General features: G+C 38.0%; 1 protein-coding gene across 1 annotated transcript in view; it reads left to right on the forward strand.

The window, feature by feature from the left end:
• The window catches only part of CFAP47 (cilia and flagella associated protein 47), a 360776-nt gene that overhangs the window by 153139 nt on the left and 190163 nt on the right, over positions 1-17474 (forward strand). The window contains exons 43-45 of the mRNA XM_075774464.1: positions 387-495; positions 1708-1934; positions 11859-12039. Coding sequence (XP_075630579.1) covers positions 387-495; positions 1708-1934; positions 11859-12039 — 517 coding nt within the window. The remainder of the gene's footprint in view (positions 1-386; positions 496-1707; positions 1935-11858; positions 12040-17474) is intronic.

Consider the following 17474-nt stretch of genomic DNA (forward strand, 5'->3'; position numbering starts at 1 on the left):
GTGAGCTTGTGTGTATGTTTAAATGTGTGTGGCTATACCACAGAATTAGAATTCACTTTATTGCTGTGTTTACAGGTCAGGGTATCCTCATTCAGTTAAATTATATGAGGAGTAAGAAAGGATTCAATTCATTGAAATTTCTTGACTGTTCAGGTTTAATATTCTTAATTAAAGGTACTTCATTATCATAGCAGGGTTTGAAATGATAATTTTCTTTTATATAAACACAGTTTTAAAATAATAGGTCTCCTGAATATGTAAATTATTTCACAAGTCAGATCTTAAGCATTACTAGGATATCTTTGGGTTTAGTTTTAATATTTTACCTTATGTTCTGCATGAATAGCTTTCTGAATCATGTGGATGTGTATGTTCTTGTGTTTCAGATTGGAGAATTCATATACCTGATAGAGGGAACAGGTGATATACCTTTGCCTTCAGGATTGCTTCCCATGGATAGTCCAAATGTTTTGCATGTTAGCAGTACATTAGAAGGTAAAGTGAATAGAAGGGAGAAGAGTAAAATAGAGCAAATCATTCTCCTTAGCAAATATTCTTTAGTTCCCATGCATTTTTGTTAAAATTAATTAAATACATCTGGTAAAAGCAGTTTATAGTGAAGTGTAAGAAAGATATTACAGTGTGACTATCAATTACTTCTTTTAATACTTTCCAGTCCATTCTCTTCAGAGCAGCAGCTGGTTGTTAGCTATCTTCTTCAACTTTCTTGTATTGTTATTTTTTCATAATTTCTCTTCTACTTCAGAATATAGGTTATAGCCAGATGAACCACGACAAGTCATCTTTACCTAAAATTACCTAAAACTTTTCTCTCTCTGAGGAGACCTTATAGCAGCCTTCCAGTACCTAAAGGGGGCCTAAAAGAAAGCTGGAGAAGGACTGTTTACAAGGGCATGGAGTGACAGGACAAGGGGGAATAGCTTTAAGCTGAAGGAGGGTTGATTTAGATTGGATATTATGAAGAAATTTTTTACTGTGAGGGTGGTGAGGCACTGGAACAGGTTGCCCAGAGAAGCTGTGGATGCCCCATCCCTGGAAGTGTTCAAGACCAGGTTGGATGGGGCTTTGGGCAACGTGGTCTAGTGGAGGGTGTCCCTGCCCATGGCAGGGGGGTTTGGAAGCAGATGATCTCTAACGTCTCTTCCAACCCAAACCATTCAATGATTCTGTGATAAAACACATGACTTTTGTATGCAGTGTTGTGATTTGACAGGCAAGCCAATACTTTTGTCTTCAATCAGCCAGTGATAAACTGCTGTCAGTCCTATTTCAGAAACAGTGCAGCTATTATTTAAAATAATTGCTGGTGGCTTCTTTTAGAGGGGATGCAACATCACCTAGAGGGATAAAAGAGCAGCTGTGTTGCATAGGTACCAGAAAGACTTTTTTAAACTTTCATTACTGTCATAATAGTAATAACACTAAAGTCTAGGGTTTTATATTAACTATCAAAAGCAACTTTTGATTTGCATTTCAGTCTGAGTTAATTTTTTAGTTTTCCATTATGATTAAAAATAATGCTGGAGTAACCAGCATGTACTAGAGTAATACAATGTAACTAAACATCAAAGGAATTTTGTATTCTGGTTTTTCTTTGGAGATTAGGGATTTTAAAAAAACCTGTAACTCTATGCAGTTACACTAGTAGCTGACCAATGTCAGGGGTTTGTTTGTTTTATTTAACAGGTCCAAGTGCAGTACAGCCAGTTTTGTATTTGAAATGCGGTTTTGCTCAGATTCTTGAAGAAAATCTGAGGATTCCATTGATCAATGAATCAAGAGAGCGGGCTCTGGCCATTGCTGCACAACAACAGATGTCAACTATTGAATACAAAAGAAGAAAGATCACAGGGACTCTGCAGAGCAGCAGTGTTCGAGTTGCAACTGCATTGTTAGGGCTGTCCAGAGTAGAGGTGAGAAACACTGTAATCTGTTACCGTAATTTTTTAGTTGTTCTTGATTTGTAGAACTGATTTTTTTAAGTTTCAGAAAATAGCGTGAAGTTGGTTTTTTTTCACACATTCTGTAATCTGACAGTTACTAATCCCAATTCCCCTCAAACACTGCAGTATTTTACATGTTCATTCTGAAGTTGCTTCCTCACTCCATGCTATTAAGAAGTGCTTCCTATAAGAAATCTTGGCTGCAATTAAAAAGAGCATTAACATTTTACTTCAGTTTAGCTTCTGGAAAATACCCATTGATTAAAAAACCTGTCATACTCTTTGTAATAGATATCTGTATTAGTATCCTTCCTTATGCACATTTTTGTAAGAAATGAAAATTCTCAAGCAGGATTTTTTTTCTTTTTTTTTAAAAGAATAGACTTTGAGAATAAATCAAGGAACAGGAAAGACTTTTTCTTGTCTTGCAATCAATACAAAATACTTTTGGAAAACCACAAATCTTCCTTATAAGCTATAGCTCCCTACTTGTACATCATTACTACCTAGAGATATTATCCCAAGATTTCGACATCTAGAAACAAAAAAATCCTCCCAAGATAGTCCATTAAACATTCAATTACTACTCGTGAATAACTTTATAATAACAATATTGCCAAATAAGCAAGCTTTTTTCTCATGTAGAATTCAAAGGTAACATTCTATGGTTGATAGCCACACTCTGAGTTTTAATTTCCCTTGTGAACCTGACGTTTCCTGGCCTCAGACAGATTGCTGGCAGCTGTATATTACTCCAGTTTTCCAGTTAGATTGTTCTTTGAATGTGGTTCCCAGTGCTATGTGATTCCCAGTATTAAGAGGAAGAAAATTTTCCCTGGTGTCTTAAATTTATGCCTTTTGTTTACAGATAAGTTTAAAAAGTAATATAAAGCAAGCTAAATGAGGAAAAATGAAAGAGTAGGTTTAATCTGTTATATGTTTGTAGTGGGACAAGAATTGTAATTATGTAATCTAGACTCGAATATCTTCCTTTTGGATTGTAGTTAATCCACTGCTGTGGTAACATTTTATAAACTTCATAATTTAAGTCCTTTAATATCACAGTCACTTAGCAAATACTTGATGAAAGACTTGACTGCTCTGAAGCTGTGGATGTAATCAAGACAGAACATAATAGGAACACTCTTTGTACCACTAGGTATGCTAAGATCTAATATGAGTTCTAAAATTACTTGTATTGTAAAAGAGTGGAGGACAATTAGATTAGTTATAAAATACATAATGATGGATACTAAGACTGAATAAATTATCACATGAGAAGTGAAACTAGTGTAAGTGTTTTGGTCCATGTACAGCAAGACTTATAAGTGCTTATGCGAAATAAAATGGAGAAGTTCTGCTATATACTGATGTAGAAATGACTTTACACATTAAAAATATCTCAATATGGTAAACCACTATGCAGATTAAGTTCTGAAAAATGTTCCTAACAGGTTTTTCTCATAAATTCTTACCTACTTTCTGTATAAAAGTGACAGTATAGAAATTCTGGTGGCATTTATTGAAGAAACTTTTTTTGAGGGGGGCTGGTGTTCCGCAATTAAATTTCGAGCTGAAGTATGGTTTCAGGTTCATTGTCTAAATTGCCCCATGACCACCACCAAAAAAATCCAATCCACATCTCCTGTGGTTTGCTGAATTATTCAGGCTCATGAAATCCTTTGGAACATATGTTGTAGGTTAGGGATAAATCTAGAATCTCTGGAAATCTGCTACTCTCTTTTTTATTTCCTTTCCACCTTTCCACTCACTTTCTACAGGTATAATTGTATTATATAATGCATAGACAGAAGGGAAAATGCCCTTACATTATTACTATTTCATCCATTTTTTGCCTGTAAAATAAGAGAATAAAAACCTAAATAACTGCATAATTTCCATTTCTTATTAAACTGCACATTTTACTCATGCTTACTTAAATCACATAAAAATTAATAGTAATAAAGATAGACTATTTTTGTAGTCAAACTGGATATGCATATTCATTAACTTGTGCTGTATACTTTTACTCAATCCATCTATACGCATGGTTAAAAGTCCCAGCTATTTTTGTGCTGTGTTTTTACTGCTTTTTTTCCTTCTTGATTAGAATTACTAAAAAAAATAATTAATTATCTCTTTCCCATAAAAGTTGTTGTGCTGATCAGAACCTATTTATCCTGTTGGGTTTTTGTACTAAATGGTGTTACTACTGGGCCAGTATTAGATAATGTGCAATCAGAGTACAGAAGTGACATTCAACAAGTCTGAGGAGGTTGGAAATGGACATTTGATGGAAAGGAGCGGGAGTATTAGCTAAATCTTTATTTCTGTCTTTTACTTTATAAATTAGATTAAAATAATCTCATTAGATAGTTCTGCTAGAAATAGAATTTTAATAGTTTATTTTACAATCTTGAGCACTGAAGGATTTACTAGCAACAAGGTTAAGTAGTTAACCTGCCATTCTCCTTCCCTGTACCCCAAAATTAACCTCTACTGCCAATAAAATCCAAACCATTTGTTAAAGGATTTTTTTTTTTTTTTGGTACTTAAACTTTGGTATAATAAAAAAAACCCCAAATTTGGAACCAAATAGCATCAAAATTTAATAAAGCAGTTAGAGGATTTAAGTAATGAAGAGATAGGAAGCAAGGATGCTAAAGCAATAGGAATCCAAAAATGCAGATCTCAATATTTAAAGGAAAATGAGAGACTAAAATCAGTAGCCTCATGCTATTTAATTCTATTAGTATACAGCATATAAATATATGCAAAGCATAAAACCCCAGAAACGAAATAATAAACTAGTTGCATGCCCATTTCTGACTGAATTTTTTTATTGTTTTTAATGACAAATATTAGGAAAGTTTTGAATTCTATTTTCTAAGTGTACAATTATGTTAATTTCTTACCTCCTCAGTATTTCATTAATTTAATTCCCTCTAAAACATTTCTAGGTAGTAGTAAAGGGAATATAGGATGGAACTGTCTGCCACTGTCAAGGTTGGGACTAGCATTATTATGAATAAATACAAATTGCCTTTGTTAATGATGAATAAGAGAAAGCTGTAGGTGGGAAGTTTCAGTGAACGTAGGAAGAAAAGTTTAGGTGAACAAGGGAAGAAAAAGGATATCTGGAAAGAAAGGGGAGAGAATGCGGAAGAAGAACATAACTTGTTTAGATTGAAGTTGCTAATGGTGGTAAATAGAGGGAAGTTAGTTAATAAAAGAAAAAAGGAAATAACAGAAAAACTAGAATTCATTCACTTGGGTATGCGAGGGGAAGGTTGTTGCAATCAGTGAAGTGAAATTCAAAATAATATGCTTCAGTTTTCCTTTTTTCTAGAATCTACCTAAAGAGGCACAAATTACACCCAGTGTCTAGATACAGCGCTCTTTCTTCATGGTCAGAGATGCCAGTAATCTCCTTGTGTAATTAGACATTACAATAGGAAATGAAGAGAAGTCCTGTTCTACAAGAATCCCAAAACTAATGCTTGCACTTCCCACTGTGTCCAGATATGTAGTCACAGATAAGCTGTAAAAAGTATTTACTTAGATTCCATTTTGCCTCCCTTCGAATGTATGGCTCATCTGAGGGTGGACATCAGATCTTTATATCCTTAGCCATACTCCAGCTGTTAGGACACTGTGCATTTTCTTTCCCTCCGGCTATCCACGTGACTAAGCAATGTTGAGTACATTTATCTTAGTACATCATGGTGGTAGGGATGAGTTTTAGTTTTGATCAATGGAAAATGATCAGAGACCTTGTGCACTTGAAGCCATGGCTTCCCCTGCTTTGCTGATGTGACAGAATCTCATCCTACATTTGTCCAGCTCTGACTCTTCATAGTCCCCCAGAATTCATTAAGGATTTTGTGATCTTCCATGTGATGATGGAAAAGTTGTGAGCTCAGTTTGAGCAGTTTACTTTTTTAAATGTAGGTGGGTTTGGGGTTTTTTTTGGAGAAAGAATCATGGTGTCCTTGAAAAGAAAGATACTGTAATTAAAAAGTTACATTAGATACGCTTGAATGGCAATGAACTTTTCACAAAAGAATCTGTGGTCAGATTTCAATTTGTCGAAGTTATAACTGGGACCAATGCCTTTTATATCACATCACTTATCTTTTGATATGGGATTAAGGGAGATGGCAAACATGATTGATCACAGGGATTCTGAGAGATTGAGAACATAAAATTCTTTTATTCATGAGAAATGGTTTTAGAAGTTAATTCCTGGAAGGAAGAAATGGAGCTAAATTAGGATTTGGAATACAGTAATATGCAAAGAAATAGTAAGGTGCCTCAGCGCTCTGTAATAGAATCTGCCATCCTTTATACATAGAAAGTGCAGATGGTAAATCTAAGAAAATACCTTGGAAAATCAATCAGTCTTTGGAAAATATCAAGTTTAATTCTGATGTTTTATATACCATCCAATCCTTTTTCAAAAAATTATTCTAAAAATGAAATTAATCCTGGGAACTGAATGCAAATAGTGGTCTTAACTGATAATAACACTTCCACACTTGGAATATCATGAACCATTACTTTGATGAAGTACATGTTGGAATCTGTCTTATTGCAGCACAGCAGCCTTAGAACTGCAATTGATAATGAGAGTTAAAAAATATTAAATTCCATTTAACTCTCACTATCCTGCAAAATACTAAAAAGAAGGAGAGCAGCTGCCACATTTATCTGAATTGTGCTGGACATTTTCTCTTTTCTTGGAAATATTACCCTTTGGGGCAGCAGGGTTTAGTCTTGTGTGTGTTTGCAGGATTTTCTTTTCCCCTTTCAAAAAGATCTAGGTCTCTCATTAAAAATATTTTCATCCTTTACTCTTTGATGAGTACCAGGAAATATTTGAAATGTTCATAGACTATGTAATACTAACCAGCTGTCTTTTTTCCTAATACATCTTTAAAAATGAGATAGCATGAACAAGTATCTTAAAATAAAGTACTTCAGTGAATTTTTAATTCGTAAGATATCTCTTCAAGATAATTATAATTTAAACGTTTTCAGTGCTCCACCAAAGGTCATCTTGCAATCATTTTGTTAATTAAGACCTCCCAAAACTTTTTAATCATGTTGGATTTTTATTTCTGTGTTGTAAAATAATCTAATTACCAAAATCAGATATAAGTATACATTTATGTTTGAATATGCAGAAGGTCAAAGTCAAATTTAAACTAGTAAATTGTCCTGGTTCTGGCAAGGTTAGAGTTAATTTCACAAGGAGCCAGGATAGGTGAGCCAAGCTGTCCGGGGGCTATTCCATACCATGTGACGTCATGCTCACCATAAAAGCGGGCTAGTCGGGCAGAGGCGGGCTCCGTGAGGCTCCTGGATGGGTCTGAGCATCTGGTTGGTCATGGAATGGGTAAATTGCTTTCTGTTATCACCCATTGTTAATATCTGTTATCAGCACTGTTGTTGATTGTTTCCCTCTCCCTTGCTGTCCCAGTAAACTGCCCTTATCCCAACCCTGGAGGCTTTGCTGGTGTTTTTCCGTTCTCCTCCCCAGCCCGCTGGGGAAGGGGTGAGTGAGCGGCGAGTGGCACTTAGCTACCGGCTGGGGCTAAACCATGTCAGTCCTTTTAAAAAAGACTGTCGTGGGTTGACCCTGGCTGGGGGCCAGGTGACCACCAGAGCCGCTCTATCACTCCCCTCCTTCTCTAGACAGGGGAGAAATAACGAAAAGCTTATGGATCGAGATAAGGACAGGGAGAGATCACTCACTAATTATTGTCACGAGCAAAACAGACTGAACTGAGAGAGGGAATTCATCTAATTTATTACTAAGCAAATCAGAGTAGAGGAATGAGAAATAAAACCAAATCTTAAAACACCTCCCCCCACCCCTCCCATCTTCCCGGGCTCAACTTCACTCCCAGTGTCACCGAAATCTGGGAATAAACCTCGTAACACCAATGTAGTGTTAAAAGGCAGGCATTCTTTATTGCAGTGCTGGATGCACGGGGGATAGCTCCACCCAACGTGCATGCCAGGTGATCGCCAACACACAGGTTATGTAGGATCAAAACATACATATTCATCATTTTTCTCAGAAAAGGCAGTCCTAGGATAATCATTTCTTGGAATCCATTTCCATATTCTCCTCCCTATCACACATGCTCAGTGATTTGAGTCGGTGGTCCTCAGGGGTCTCTGGTGGTCGTCAGTGGTCTTGCACCCGTGTCCGCTGGATGACCTCCTTCATGCAGGCATGCGCAGTATCCTTGTTGCAGGTGCACCTGCACCTATCCATAGAGGTGCACCTGCACCTGTCCATAGCAACTTACTTTATAAGATTAATATTCCCGGGCTTATTGTCCGGTTGGGTAGGGACTGTACAAGGAACATAGCAGCATTGTATCTTGCCACGGTCACCTTGCCACTTGCCACGGTTAGCTAGCTTCATTACCTATTACCTTGGTTACAAACCACGGCCCCTATCCTACGGTTACACCGGCTTCAACCTCCGCCCCCCTCAGCAGCACAGGGGGACAGGGAATTGGGGTACGGTCAGTTTATCACACATTGTTTCTGCCGCTTCTTCCTCCTCAGGGGGAGGACTCCTCTCATCGTTCCCCTGCCCCAGCATGGAGTCCCTCTCGGGAGACAGTCCTTCATGAACTTCTCCAATGTGAGTCCTTCCCACGGGCTATAGTCCTTCACGAACTGCTCCAGCGTGGGCCTCTCCCACGGGCTACAGTCCTTAAGGAGCAAACTACTCCAGCGTGGGGTCCCCCACAGGGTCACAAGTCCTGCCAGCAAACCTGCTCCAGCCTGGGCTCCTCTCTCCACGGGTCCACAGGTCCTGCCAGGAACTTGCTCCAGCGTGGGCTTCCCACGGGGCCACAGCCTCCTTCAGGTGCCTCCACCTGCTCTGGCGTGGGGTCCTCCATGGGCTGCAGGTGGAATCTCTACACCCCCTCATCCTCCCTCCATGGGCTGCAGGGGGACAGCCTGCTTCACCATGGTCTTCTCCACTGGCTGCAGGGGAATCTCTGCTCTGGTGCCTGGAGCACCTCCTGCCCCTCCTTCTGCACTGACCTTGGTGTCTGCAGATGTTCTTACATCTTCTCACTCCTCTCTCCAGCTGCAAAAGCTCTCTCTGACTGTTTTTTCTCTTTCTTAAATATGTTATCACAGAGGCGCTGATTGGCTTGGCCTTGGCCAGCGGCGGGTCCGTCTTGGAGCCGGCTGGCATTGGCTCTGTCAGACACAGGGGAAGCTTCTAGGAGCTTCTCACAGAAGCCACCCCTGTAGACACCCCCCGCTACCAAAACCTTGCCACACAAACCCAACACATTCCACCCCTCACATCTGTGAATCACATATTTAAGAATTATCATTAAAATATACATTCAACATAAAAACTTCACAAACACTAATCACATCAACAAAGAAAAAAAAAGTGTTCCCCACACCAAAATCAAAACAAGACTATCACAACACCAAACAAGAGTGGACAATCTACACACAAAATCTACCTCTAGTCCCTTCACCACTATTTCAGTCTCAAGCTATGGTCAGTCCATGTTTTGTCCGTTACCTCTTCCAATTACTACCCTTATCTCGATTTTCTCGAGCCCTACGTTGGGCACCAAAAGCCGGCATCTGAGCGCCGCTCGCTGCTCACTCACTCCTCTCCTCCCCCCCCCCGCCACCGCGGGATGGGGAAGAGATTGGAAAAACACCCGCAAAGCCTGGAGGGTTGGGATAAGGGCAGTTTACTGGGACAGCAAGAGAGAGGGAAACAATCAACAACAGTGCTGATAACAGATATTCACAATAGGTGATAACAGAGAACAATTTACCCAATTTACTGATCCAATGACCAATGGGACACTCAGCCCATCCCAGTGCCACATGGAACCCGCCCCTGCCCGACTAGCCCCCTTTTGTGGTGAGCATGACATCACATGGTATGGAATAGCCCCTGCCCAGCTTGGCTCACCTGTCCTGGCTCCTTGTGAAATTAACTCTATCCTTGCCAGAACCAGGACATAAATATATGTAATTCTTTTGGTTTGGAACTTCCCATTACAAGTGAGAATGAAATATCTTTTTCCCACTGCAAAGTCTTCTGTCATTTCAGTCCTATCAAAAAGAAATGGAACTTGTTATCAATACAGCACTGAATTATTAACACCTATTGATTTTAGTTTGTAAGAGAGAGAACTATCATGAACTTCCAATCTTGTATGACAGAAATTAATACATAGTTAGTTCAAATTTTCAACTCACATAATGCTTATTCTTGTCCCTTCTGTAAATTATATTTGCATCATAAAAATGCAAATGCAGTATAAAAAAGAACTATGTTAACATTTTGTTTTGATGAGTATTTTTAGTCAGATAAATCTGTCTAGTTGTGCTTCATAGAACAAGAATCTTGAATAGTAATCTGTTTCTATATTTATTGTCAAAAAACTATATTAGCAACTAAAACTTAACAGTTCCCCAAATTCCATATGTACTTTATATTTACCATATTGACACTTTGAATGGATAGATTAATGGTCAAAACAAATCTGTTTCTATATTTATTGTGTCAAAAACTATATTGGCAACTAAAGCTTAACAGGTTCCCAAATTCCATATGTATTTTGTGATTAACACCATATTGATACTTGGCATGGATAGATTAATGGTCAAAACAAAGCAATGTCAGAGTGTAGGTCTGCTTTCTAAAACCAGCAGGGGAATGTGAGTTTTGTATTAAAACAGTAAGAAAAGAAAAAAAAGACAAACCACCAACCCAAAGCAGATCCCCAGCTCAATTGATTTGAACAGTAATTTGACCATATTATCCTTAATAGTAATCCTTAAGAACAATCAACTTTCCTTTTAAATTGTCCTTTTGAATTCCCACAATGGATCTCCATTCCTTGTCCAATTGCAATATGTACTACAATACCTGCTGTCCTGGCATTATTTAAAACCAACAGGCTTTGAGAGTAAACAATTTTTCCTAGCACAAACTGAGTATTTCTGTATTTATCTACTCCCTATATTTGCTCAAGATAATTCGCAATAGTCATGAATTCAAAGACTTTTCTATAAAAAAGATGCAACTAGTTTCAGATTTTAAATTTGTTCAACTTACAATTAATCTTGAACATTGCAATTATACTGTCTTACTGGATTGAAAATGGCAATTTTGACCAAGTAGTGTATTAAATCATTGTGTCATTTCTGTAACGCTATCTTACAGGAGTCAAATTTAGTTCATTAAGAGGTTTAGATGCCTATTTTGAGCTTGAGTTTATGTACTGTGCCAATCCTTTACTAATATGTTTCATGCTGTTGATTGACAATACTTTTTACCAAGAGGAGGAGCTTATTTGTCCCTAAAATTAGTTCTAAATGCTTTGATTTCTAAAATATATTGTCCACATTAAAGTGTCAAAGTTAGCTCAGCTAACTATATAGTTATCCATCACAAAGTATCAAAATATTTTTTTCTTTTCATGCTTTTTGTTATACAAAAACTTTACGAAGTAAAAGAAGAAACCACTGTCTATAACTGATATAAAATAGGTTCTTCTTTTCCTGGTTTTTCTCCCCTTTTCCTGTCTTCCATGAATACCTATAAAGGCTTGCAAAGTGTTTTCTGGGTAAGATTTGGTTATACTGTAAATCTCAAAGTGCATTTTTCTTAAATGATTGTTTCAGATGCGTGGTGTCTAAAGAAATTATACAAGACAGTTTTTATTTAGAAGGATCTCTCAATAATTTTTATATAACTTGCCTAATTACCAATTCACTTTTAAATTACACCCTTAAGCCTGTGTAATTTTACATTTCTCAACCTGAAATTATGATGAGATGATTGTTCATATATATACATTATTCCTTCACTTGCAGAGACATGCACTCCTGAAACCTCGTAAATTCCCCCCAGAGCTGAAGTATGTGGATTACAGAGTAGAAGTGAGCATGCAAGAATTCTTTGAGGTTCCTGAGAAGCTCTCTATTCCAGTGCTGGCATCAAGCAGAGTTAATTTGAAAGTTCCATCAGCAAAAGACCTTTCACCTCAGAAAACAGGTAAGGATAGTCTTGAATATGATGATTATTTTTTTTCTGAGAGAATCTATATTTTTAGATTTTCTTAAATGGATTGAGAAAATGATATTTTTCTCCATTCTGCTATTAATCAAATCCTCAGCCTTGTCTTTGTCATCACTACCCAAGTTCTCACTTATTAGCTCAAACCAGTGCTTTCCATTTGCCCTTAGTTTTCTCAAACACACAAACCCACAGGAGACTCACTCTAAAAGAGAAATTCATTTGGTTTGTTTGTATAACAGATCCTGAATTTTTGCTCATTTGTCAATTCCACTTCTCATCCAGCACTGATCTGGCTCAAATTGAGCCAGTCATACCACATATCTTTTGTTTGCCTACTCCTCAGTCACCCAGAGGGAGGTGTCAACCAATTGTACACCATTTTCTCCCTGTCCCTCATCAATGAAAAGTCGTGCATTAGTCTTCAGAATGGTCTTGTCAGCTTTGGTCAGTCTTCATTGCCTCTAATTTTTAGAGTACCTTAAATTTTATACTGAAATCTTAATTGCTTTATTTTTTGCTTGGTTTTCACTTTGATCCCTCCTTTGCTCGTTTATTATTATTTTTTTAAATCTTTATTTAAACACTAAAGCATCTAGGTTGCATTTCTTAAAAGACCTTGAGTGGTTGAGGGAACTGGGGTTTAGCCTGGAGAGAAGGAGGCTGAGGGGAGACCTTATCGCTCTCTACAACTACCTGAAAGGAGGTAGTAGCCAGGTGGGTGCTCGTCTCTTCTCCCAAGTAACAAGTGATAGGACAAGAGGAAATGGCCTCAGGTTGCACCAGGGGAGGTTTAGATTGGATATTAGGAAAAATTTCTTCACCAAAAGGGTTGTCAAGCATTGGAACAGGCTGCCCAGGGAAGTGGTTGAGTCACCATCCCTGGAGGTATTTAAAAGATGTGTAGATGTGGTGCTTAGGGACATGGTTTAGTGGTGGATTTGGCAGTGTTAGATTTGTGGTTGGACTCTATGATCTTAAAGGTCTTTTCCAACCTAAATTATTCTATGATAAAATTTGTGTTTATATTTACCTGCTGGGGTATCCGTACATGGTTTTATCATAGCTAATGTAATGTCCCGCAGGTATCAGATAACACCAGAAATAATTTTTGGTTTTGCTACTTAAAATGTAAGTAGTAGTTTCCTTAGCAAATTTAGTAAAGTCTTGAATTATAGTCAGTCCATCAATGTGCAATATCCATAGATTTGCTTCATCACGTCTTTTCTTGATCAATAGAGTCCTTCAGCATGTTTCTGCAGTGCACTTCTCCAAGTGTCATTGGAATCAGTCATATGCTTTCATGGTGTACGTTTGTGATCATACTTCATGTATCCCTTCTAGTTTTTGTTTCTTTTCTGGAATAAAAATAAGGAATTTCTTGATTAATTCTGACAAGTCTTTTTTTTACAGATTCATTCAACTTAGATTACAGTATCTGTGCTGTAAAATGTTTTAGTGTGTCACTGGGCACGTTTTTACGAAGATGACAATAGTTATTGCAGTATTAGAAGCAAGACTATCCTGATGAGTAACTACAGTCAGTAGAAGTTGTACAATAGATGTAACACAGGTTGGAGGCTGAAACATTTCTTGAATTACTGGGTATTTAAATCCTAGTTAAAACCCTTTTGTTGTTAGGTTAAAAAACTAATTGCCTGTGTTCGTAATAATTGATGTAGAGGTGAACTAAAAAAAGTCAGAATGACTTTGCTGAGTGGGGTAGGGAATTCTTCGGAATGCACTGTAAAAGAGGGGAATACCAGCTGGGAGAGAGAGAAAAATCTGCACATACAGATCTGATAAGGACATAATAAGACCTCCATCATGATTTCAGAACAAAGATTGTTAACTGACCAGATGGCAGGTCACTGTTGCTTAGCAACTTCTCAAATTATTTTTAAAGTTGAAATGTGAATAAACTTACCTGAAAATTTTAGAATATTAATTGCTAAAATGTAGTGAAGAAACTACATTACAGTAAGGAAGTGGTTATTTTCTGTTAGTTCATGCTGCTGCTTTATCCATCAAAGGAAATTATAAAAGCATCTGAAAGAGGGAAGTAAGCAATGGAAAGTGAGAAACTAAATCATACTGCAGTGAACACGATCGTTTTGATATTTTTTTTTTCTTTCTAGGACACTTAAATAGTTACATGAGGGAGTAGAAATGCCGAGACGATGCAGAGAACTAAATGGGGCTTTGGTAGTGAATTCAGAGAGGTGGTGAGCTAAAGAACAGCTAAAAAGGGAAGCTGAGATAACCAGCTGATTGCATGAAAACAAAGATGTGTTCAGTACAATGACAGTGATAGCTGATTCGGTGTATTTGTTGTGTTAATGAGGAAACACAGGAATATTTACAGGCACTTAGAAAATCTAATATTTTGACAGAAATCCCCAGGTGGTGTTCTTGTGGATGGAGGCAAAACATTGGTCTCATCTGGAACTTTTGTTAACTTCATTATCTGAAGAAGCAGCAGTGTTTTGGTAGTGGTAGCTTTCCTTAGGTGTGAGAGCTGCTTCTCTGAAGAAATGACAGAGTGCTTAGATTTGTGAAGAAAAATAAAGGTGGAAGCATCCCCTGGGGGGATGGGTGAGCAAGTGACTGCATGGTGGTTAGTTACCAGTTGGGGTTAATCCACGACATAACACCACTTAACATATTTTCTTGTACAATAGATCTTGTTAAATAACCTTATTAAATTTTGGCAGTATTACAGATCTAGTAGATAAAAGAATACAATATGTTTACCTTACTTCCAATGTGACATCTTGATCAAAACCCAAAGCATGTACTTGTATGGAACTAAAATAATATATTGGCCAGATTGAAAACCTTTAGCAAATTTTGTTGTTAATTTGTTGCTGGAGAGTCATCAGAAAGTGAGCCCTCAGGAACCAGTACTTGTTGGACAACATTAACTACTTTTCATCAGTAATTTAGAAGATTATATAAAGTTTTTGTTGAGTTAACAATGACCTAGATGTTGAGAAAGAATAGTTAGTTGGAATTGCTACATAGTTATAAACTATATATTTTAGTACAACCATACATGTAGTAGTATATGTGGAGCATAGTTTGCGTGCTAAGCCAGGTAAGAGGCTGATTTTGGAAAACATTTATTAGTGAGAAGGACCAACAGTCACACAAAATTATTATCTCAATGTGAGCTCTTTCTGAGTGCTGAAATGACCAATGAGATCTACAGATAAATGAGAAGTATCATAAGAACTGGGGAGGTGGTCTCTTCTCAGTACACAGTATTGGCGGAAGAGTTAGTACAGAAGTGAAGGGTCTGGTTTCTGTAAGAAGTTTATAGAAATTCTGAAAGAAATTGAAAAAGACAAACTACAAAAATGTTCCAGTGCTAGAAAATAAAGCTTAAGACAAGAGCAACTCCACAATTACTTTGAATTCTGTGTGCGTGCCAAGCAGTTCAAGCACAGCCCCTATAGCATGTCAGTGTTACGTGACCCGAGGAGTCTGTACTTACTGCATGTGGAAGGAGATCTGCTAGTAAGTCTATCATTTGCAGAATGCCTAAGGACACAGTCTAACCCTTAGCCCAGCTCTGTTTCATACTGAGATTGTTAGGGCTCCTTTGGTCTCATCTGTGCTTTGAACTACGCCTTGAGTACCCCCATCCTCTTAAAGCTCCTCTTGATATGCAGAATGTGTCCTGTAATTCTTTGCTGTGTAAAAATTTAGATGTGTAAGAAGATCACAACATCACATCACATTACATCACACATCACTGTGATTGTTCACCATTGTCTCAGATGGGATCCTTAAGAGCTTTAGTCTCTCTGGATTATCAGAAGTAGCCCGGGAAATAATTCAATCCCCGTATATAGCTCAGGAGAAAGGTAATTAACAGTAAAACTTTAATGCTTTATAAACCAAGGATAGTGGATTGAGCATTTAGAAACTCGTGTTAGGTATAATTAACATTGAAATAAGTTGCCCTTTTCTTAGCATTGTGTTATTAAAGAATGAAAAGGCTAAAATGTCAAGTGGAATTAAAATAATGGCCCTAGATTTTAAGCAAGAAAGAAGTATCATCCACAACCAGCTCCATGATTCACCAAACTAACAGGTTGCTGGTCTGGTTTCCTTGGATAAAGCTTCCATAGAGACATTTTGACTGTCTTGCCTTATCTATCTCTGTATGTGTGTGTTTCCAGAGCAAAACCATTACAAGTTACACTTGGTTCAAGGTTTTAGCTAATGGATTCTATCCTTTTTGTTTTCCCATCTTTCTCCCACCCCTTGCTGTAATCCTTCATTAGTCAGGGAGTCATTCCTTCTGTCGTTAATGATAAAAGGAAGAAGTGACATTGTTGTGTAATGAGTGAAACTACAAACACAAGGAATGACAGCCAGTACAAAAAAAAAAGGCCATAAGACCATCGATATTAGACTATAGAATCATAGATCATAGAATAGTTTGGGTTGGAAGGGACCTTAAAGATCATCTAGTTCAAAGCCCCTTGCCATGGGCAGGGACACCCTCCACTAGACCACGTTGCCCAAAAGCTCATCCAACCTGGCCTTGAACACTTCCAGGGATGGGGCATCCACAGCTTCTCTGGGCAACCTGTTCCAGTGCCTCACCACCCTCACAGTGAAGAATTTCTTCCTAATATCTCACCTAAATCGACCCTCCTTCAGCTTAAAGCCATTCCCCCTGTCCTATCACTCCATGCCCTTGTAAACAGTCCCTCTCTAGCTTTTCTGTAGGCCCCCTTCAGGTACTGGAAGGCTGGAGCCTTCTCTTCTCCAGGCTGAACAACCCCAACTCTCTCAGCCTGTCCTCACAGGAGAGGTGCTCCAGCCCTCTGATGATCTTCGTGGCCCTTCTCTGGACTCGCTCCAACAGCTCCATGTCTCTCCTGTACTGGGGCCCCCAGAGCTGGACGCAGTACTCCAGGTGGGGTCTCACAAGAGTGGAGTAGAGGGGCAGGATCACCTCCCTCGACCTGCTGCTCATGCTTCTTTTGATGCAGCCCTGTAACCTAGGGTAACAGTTTTACTTATTACTACGCAGCTGTAATAAGGTATACCTGCTCCTTTAATTCATTGTTATCAAAACTATTTTTCTATTCCACTTTCTTTTCTTTCCCAAGAAAGCTTAGACTTCTAATGAAATCAGAGAAAATTAAGAAAGAGTTTTGATAAGCTTTTCAGCAACATAGTTAGCAGGTTTAATTAGGTAACTGTCATACTACATGGAGCCCCTTTGTTATAAAACGGACTTTTATGTAACCAAGTGGTTTAAGGTACTCTTATTGTAGGTACTCTTGACCTATTTTTTCCCTGTAATCTCTTTTTGTCATCTATTTATAAGAGTATGGGCTAGGCTAAATGTGGAAATAACAGGATATAGTTGCGTTATGATCAGATGTTTGCAT

The sequence above is a fragment of the Balearica regulorum genome, chromosome 1, assembly GCF_011004875.1.
Source record: "Balearica regulorum gibbericeps isolate bBalReg1 chromosome 1, bBalReg1.pri, whole genome shotgun sequence".
NCBI lineage: Eukaryota > Metazoa > Chordata > Aves > Gruiformes > Gruidae > Balearica > Balearica regulorum.